The 7,157-nt window shown below is 47.5% G+C and overlaps 1 protein-coding gene across 1 annotated transcript in view; it reads left to right on the top strand.

Moving 5' to 3' along the window:
* LOC103396765 (neuropilin-1a-like) overlaps nucleotides 1-7,157 on the top strand; it is a 53,935-nt gene that overhangs the window by 40,269 nt on the left and 6,509 nt on the right. The window contains exons 4-6 of the mRNA XM_025052451.1: nucleotides 976-1,203; nucleotides 2,336-2,506; nucleotides 4,992-5,158. Coding sequence (XP_024908219.1) covers nucleotides 976-1,203; nucleotides 2,336-2,506; nucleotides 4,992-5,158 — 566 coding nt within the window. The remainder of the gene's footprint in view (nucleotides 1-975; nucleotides 1,204-2,335; nucleotides 2,507-4,991; nucleotides 5,159-7,157) is intronic.

Here is a 7,157-nt window from a genome sequence, read left to right as displayed (position 1 = left end):
AGAGATGAAGAGAGCAGGAGCAGGAACCAACACCTGAACATGAGCGTGGAACCGACTTTTGGAACTTGGTTTGACAAATGGAACTGATTTAAAAAAGTGCCAGGAATCTGGTTTGACAGTGACGACTGTAACAACACTGACGACTGTAACAACAGTGACGACTGTAACAACAGTAACTTCAGTAACGACTGTAACAACAGTGATAACTGTAACGACAGTAACTTCAGTAACGACTGTAACAACAGTGACGACTGCAACAACACTAACGACTGTAACTTCAGTAACAACAGTGACGACTGTAACAACAGTGACAACTGTAACAACACTGACGACTGTAACAACAGTAACTTCAGTAACGACTGTAACAACAGTGATGACTGTAACAGTGAAGACTAACAGTAGTCTTCACTGGACGATTGTTTTGTTGTTTGTTTTTGTTTTTATTTTTTTTTTCATGAATCGTGTTTTTCAGAGGTCACAGTTTAGAACTTTACTGGTCCTGCAGCTGGTACGTACAGTGGTGACCAAAGTCTCCATCACGTGGCCCACATTTACAGTAGTACCATGTTAGACTGACTTTGTCCACCGTCTAATAAAAAATTAGCTGAAACAACAACAACAACATAAACATTTCTAACATTTGGACCATTTAACTCAACTAAAATTTACAAAACAAATTCTCACTCATTGGCAGAAAAGACTCAAATTTGAAGGTTAAAAAACTCCTTCTTTAAATCAGACAAAGTTAACTAACAAAAGTAACGACGATAGCTAACTAGCTAAAACTAGCTAAAGCTAATCGAAGCTAACTGGATGTTACCACAGCACGTGTTTTATCCCAGTTTAAATCAGTGTCACATTCCAGAGCTGCTTCACTCAAGCTGACCTGTCCTTTGACCTCTGACCTCTGACAGTTCACACCCCCCTGTCCAAACACAGCCCTGACACCTCCACCTCTTCTTACCCCCCCCTCAGGTCCAGAATGCTCCAGGAACTTCACGGCCCCCCGGGGCGTCATCAAGACCCCGGGGTTCCCTGACAAATACCCCAACAACCTGGACTGCACCTTCATGATCTTTGCTCCGAAGATGTCGGAGATCGTGGTGGAGTTTGACAGCTTTGATATGGAGCCCGACACCACGCCGCCCCCTGGTGCCCTCTGCAGATATGACTGGCTGGAGATCTGGGATGGATTTCCTGCAGGTGAGGACAAGAGCCAAGTCACATGACGGGGGAAAATGGAGGTTTCTTTTTTTTTAGTATTTTTTATTTTGAGGAATTGTGTTGCGTTAACATTTAAATAATGTGTCACAAGTTTATTACAAGAAAAAATATTTAAAAACATTTGATGATCAGTTATGTGTTGAAATAATGTCAGAGCTCAGTTTACAGAAACAAACAAACAAACAGGGGGGAGAACAAAGGATGACTGGGCCCCCTGCAGGTGGAGTATGAAATGAGAGATGAGGAGAGCAGGAGCAGGAACCAACACCTGAACATGAGCGTGGAACCGACTTTTGGAACTTGGTTTGACAAATGGAACTGATTTAAACTGTAACTGTAACAACACTAACGACTGTAACAACACTAACGACTGTAACGACAGTGACGGACTGTAACAACAGTGACAACTGTAACTTCAGTAACAACAGTGACGACTGCAACAACACTAACGACTGTAACGACACTAACGACTGTAACAACAGTGATGACTGTAACAGTGAAGACTAACAGCAGTAACGACTGTAACAACAGTGATGGCTGTAACAGTGAAGACTAACAGCAGTAACGACTGTAACAACAGTGACAACTGCAACAACACTAACGACTGTAACTTCAGTAACGACTGTAACAACAGTGACGACTGTGTTGGAGGAAGTGTAAACGTCTGATCCTAATTTAACTTCCTGGACCGTGAGCCGTGAAGGCGATGACAGACTCAGACTGAACTCTGAGGTCTCTGTTCTCTAGAAGGTTCTGACAGATGTGGAGTTTATTTATAGGAGAACACGTGGAGGTGATGTCGTTATTCCTGTCTCGGTGAGAGACAAAGACGCAGGTTCTTCACCTCCTCCTGGTCTCTAGGACGGTCCCCTGTCAGTGGTACATGTACTGTTCTGATCCGAGGTTGCTGGTTTGAATCCCAGGTTTGACTGGTTTAAATCCAGGAACTCAAAACCAAATCAAACACCTGAATAATAATAATAATAATAATAATAATGAGGACGGTGTCCATCCTGGTCAGCACAGGCTCCGCCTCCTGCTGACGTCATAGCAGCTCTCACTGCCAGCTCCCAGTGACGGCTGACGTTCTCCTCTCCCTCTGTTCCACCAGTGGGACCTCACATCGGCAGGTACTGCGGTCAGGCCTCGCCCGGACGTGTCATCTCCTACACCGGGATCCTGTCCATGACCATCACCACGGACAACGCCATCGTCAGGGAGGGCTTTTCCGCCAACTACACCATCCGGGAGAGGAGCCTCCCCCCGGGACACGAACCAGAGGGTGAGTACAGTCGTTTCTGTAGCTCCTGACCGGACGTGGAACCGATCCATCCGTTCAGTTTCAAATAGGTTTGCAGTTCACGCCACCGCTGATGCGCTTTGACGCCCCCTAGGGGATGTGTGCCTCACACAGATGAAGTGGGTTTTTGTGGCTCAGACAGTTTTCTGTGGTGGTTTATTGTTGTCTGCAGGGCAGAAAATAGACAGACAGTCTGAGTCAGCGCTAAACGACATGTCCTCCAGTGGGACGGGGACAGTGTCCTCTCAGGTGGTCCTCCTCTCAGTCTTCTGGTCTGATATTTTCAGCAGATGGAGCTTCTCTCCTGTCGTCTGTCGTTCACCTGATCTGGAAAACACACTTTCATCATTGAACCAGGAAGAACCTCTGCTGTTACTGCTGCTGTTACTGCTGTTACTGCTGTTACTGCTGTTACTGCTGCTGCTGCTGCTGCTGTAACTGCTGCTGCTGTTACTGCTGCTGATGCTGCTGCTGCTGCTGCTGCTGTTACTGCTGCTGATGCTGCTGCTGCTGCTGCTGCTGATGCTGCTGCTGTTACTGCTGCTGTTACTGCTGCTGTTACTGCTGCTGCTGCTGCCGTTACTGCTGCTGCTGCTGCTGCTGTAACTGCTGCTGCTGTTACTGCTGCTGCTGCTGCTGTTACTGCTGTTACTGCTGCTGCTGCTGCTGATGTTCTTCTTTCATCAACAACGAGACGTGAACTCATTACAAACTCCTGTCGTAAAAATAATAATAAAATAATCCTCTCTGCTCAAACAGTAAATACCACTGTTGTCCACAAGGATCAAACACGTCTGGACCCTGTGACGGCGGGGGGGTCAAATGTACGTCAGGGTCTCCTGCAGCAGCGGCTGTGGGCCTCATGCAGCGTGGAGATAAAGTAGCTTTGACTCATCTGAAAAGAGAAATGACTTATTGATTAAACACAACAACGGAACATATGGACTCAGCTCTGGGTCCACAGCAGTGCATGCTGGGATTTTAGCTGTGAAGAAAGAGCAGGCAGAGACATCTGTTCCAAAGACTAAAGTCATTCTGTCCTGATCAGGTTGGGTGGTGATTGTATTTTTCAGCTTTAGCTAACATTTAGCCAACACTAGCTAAGATTTAGACAACACTAGCTAACATTTAGCCAACACTAGCTAAGATTTAGACAACACTAGCTAACATTTAGCCAACACTAGCTAACATTTAGCCAACACTAGCCAACATTTAGACAACACTAGCCAACATTTAGCCAACACTAGCTAACATTTAGCCAACACTAGCTAACATTTAGCCAACACTAGCTAACATTTAGCCAACACTAGCTAACATTTGGACAACACTAGCTAACATTTAGACAACAATCGCTAACATTTAGACAACACTAGCCAACATTTAGCCAACACTAGCTAACATTTGGACAACACTAGCTAACATTTAGACAACAATAGCTAACATTTAGACAACACTAGCCAACATTTAGCCAACACTAGCTAACATTTAGCCAACACTAGCCAACATTTAGACAATACTAGCCAACATTTAGACAACACTAGCTAACATTTAGCCAACACTAGCTAAGATTTAGACAACACTAGCTAACATTTAGACAACAATAGCTAACATTTAGACAACACTAGCTAACATTTCACTGGTTATCACAACAACACTAGCCAACATTTCACTGGTTATCACGGTGTTTAAACAACCTGTAGTTAGCCTGGGCTAGCCCTTAGAGCTAGCTCTAGCGTTTGCGTGTTGCAGGCTGACCTCTAGTGGTCACTTACAACGACAGTAAAGACACCGTCAGTGTCGTTTTTGACTTTGTGTATTTGTCTCGTGAGTTTCCGTGTATATTTCAGGCTCAAGGTGAGGTCAAAGGTCATACAGGCGACACTGATTTAAAATCTGCCCCAACCCCCCGACGACCAGAACAGGTCCAGCGGTGTGTGTGGATTTATGGTTCTGACCCACCTCCAGCTGAGGCTTTGATCGGCCGACACGGCGGCCTCTCCTCCTGGGTGGTGCAGGAGCCCAGAGGGAGGTGACGTGTGTCGCCCGGTGCTGCTGTGCTGGGTTCAGGGACCGTGGGTCAAAATGTCAGAGTTAAAGATGAGGACAGAAGTAGACGAGTGTCGAGAAACGAGAGAGAAAATTAAAAAAAAAAAAGGAGTGAGGACGAGGAGCTGCAGGAGTTCACACCGTGTCTGGTCAAAGGTCTGAACGTCTTCGTCTTTAAGTTAGCCTTAGCTTCTCTGGGTTCTAGTTAAATCTCTGTTAGCTTTAGGGTTTTTATGATACGGAACCTGTGGCTAACTGTTAGCCAACGTCTGTCTGTTAACAGCTGTTTATTGTTTTGTTTTTTTTATGTTTTTACTAACTTTGTTTTAAGAACACAGCTGTTTTTCTTCCCACGTTAACAGACGTTTTGACCTTTGACCTTTAAGGCTGCAGTCTGACCTCCGTGTCTGTGTCTCAGCAGCGTTCACCTGCATGGAGTCCATGGGTATGGAGTCGGGAGAGATCAGCGCGGGGCAGATCACCGCCTCCTCCCAGTACAACGCCAACTGGTCTGCGGAACGTTCTCGGCTCAACTACCACGAGAACGGATGGACGCCGTCGGACGACAGCAGCAGGGAGTGGATCCAGGTCAGTCCCTGAACGCTGCGCTAACATTTAGCTGCATTTAAACGTGAGACTGACGGGACAAACCTGACTGGTCCAGTTGTCCAGGACAGGACGTGTCCCTCGTTTAGAACCCCCCCCCCCCCCGTCCCCCCGCCCTCCTGTTTCCTCCCATTATCAGAGTTAGAGTCCATTGTTGGGGGGGTGGGGGGGGGAGGTTTGGCTAAGATCTTTAAAACAGTGAAGCTGAACTCTTTCAAAGTTGAGCTAAATCTCAACTTAAGCTAAGATCAATCAAGCTAACCTTTAGCTCTTTTTTCCTAATCTAGTGATAATTAAAGTCACAAACATTGTTGTTTTTTTCTAACTCTCAGCTGTGATGCTCTGTTATCTTTCCTTTTACGGCTCTTATCAGACCTACAGTTAGCAGCTAACCGTTAGCAGCTACGCTAAAGATGATGAGTCAATGAAAGGAAGTCTCTTCAGGTCAACTCTGAATTATTTTAATTTCAATTGATGCCAAAAGACCGGCCAAAGTCCTGGACTGGACTGGTCCCAGCTGGACTGGACTGGTCCCAGCTGGACCGGTGCTGGTCCCATTGTCCAGGACAGGAACTCATACAGGACGTCCCACAATGGCCTGAGCATTAGGGACCGTCCATCACTTCCTTCCAGAGGGCTTTACAACAGGAAGCAGACAGAGAGACGGCCGCGGCGTTGGACTGACCTCCGTCTCCTCTATTGTCCGTCTGGGGATGTCATTTAGCTACTGGTCCGAAGCTGAGCCTTCTGGGATACGGACTTTGACCAAAGACGATTGACGTCCCGCTGCCGTGTGTCGTCACGAGGACGACATCATTGGACGAAGTGAGCTGAGACGCCCGGTCCTCAACGCCTCCATTTGTCTCCACTGAGGAGAAAATGGGGGTTTGGTTAATCACCCCACCCCCCCACATGGAAGGCTCACTGAGACATTGTACCAGAGTGTGTGTGTGTGTGTGTGTGTGTGTGTGAGGATGAACCTCTGTTCAAACGACCTGTTGTTTCACACTGTGACGTCACAGCAGGAAGGACTTCCTCCCCCCCCCTCTGACCCCCCCCTCTGACCCCCCTGACCTCAGGTGTATTTATGGACGCCCTTCTGTTTGTCGTTAGGACCTATTTGTGACGCCACCAGGGGGAAGCGGCGCTCTGTGTCCATCTGGAGAAGACATCTGAGGTGTGTTGTCCACGGCAGAGGAAACTGTAAGACAAAAGAACTGGAACAGGAAAGACAGGAAGTTCCTGGAATCAGGTTCAGGAACATCAACACCTGAGTCTTGACATCAACTCAGAACCAATCAAACCTTCTCAGTCAATTAGTCGAACCAATCAACCAACGGGCCGTGATTGGGCCCAGAACCCAGGTTTGGACACAGCAGATTTCAATAACATGATGATCCTGACGTTTCCATGTCGTCACGTTTTACTGTCATTGTTGGAGCAGTTTCCTGTTTGGACAGGAAGTGGCACCGGGCGGGGGTGTGTGTGTGTGTGTGTGTGTGTGTGTGTGTCTTAAGGCTTAACGCAGATGTTGTCGAATCCCAGATGATTACGTCTTAAGTCTGGCCCCCAGCTGCAGTACCTCCACTGACCCCTAGGGTCAGAGAGGCGTGTTGAGGTCAATTCTTTGGGGTCATGGGTCACCCCCCACTTCACCCCCCTCCCTGCAGCGTTCCCATTGATCTTACCCTTTCATGGCGACCTCTCCTGGTCTCCGTGGTCTCTCGCCCCCTGCTGGTCACTGACAGGTACAGGTCGGATCGTCTCTGAGGGCGCTCCTTTATCTGCTCTCCTCCTGGAGACAGACACTGATTCATGTCCTGATGTGGTCCAGACCGGATGAAGCCCAGACGTGGGCCAGACAGAGCGTAGCGTTAGCCCAAACCGCTAATTACGATGAGCAGAAATTCTTCTTTTTTGTTCGATAATTGTTGAGGTGACACGCCGTTACTTTATTTGATGCTGTAATTAGCTTCACTCC

This window comes from Cynoglossus semilaevis, chromosome 20, assembly GCF_000523025.1.
Source record: "Cynoglossus semilaevis isolate Cse_v1.0 chromosome 20, Cse_v1.0, whole genome shotgun sequence".
NCBI lineage: Eukaryota > Metazoa > Chordata > Actinopteri > Pleuronectiformes > Cynoglossidae > Cynoglossus > Cynoglossus semilaevis.
Note: the sequence above shows the minus strand (reverse complement) of the source record. Positions and strands in the feature narration are given on the sequence as shown.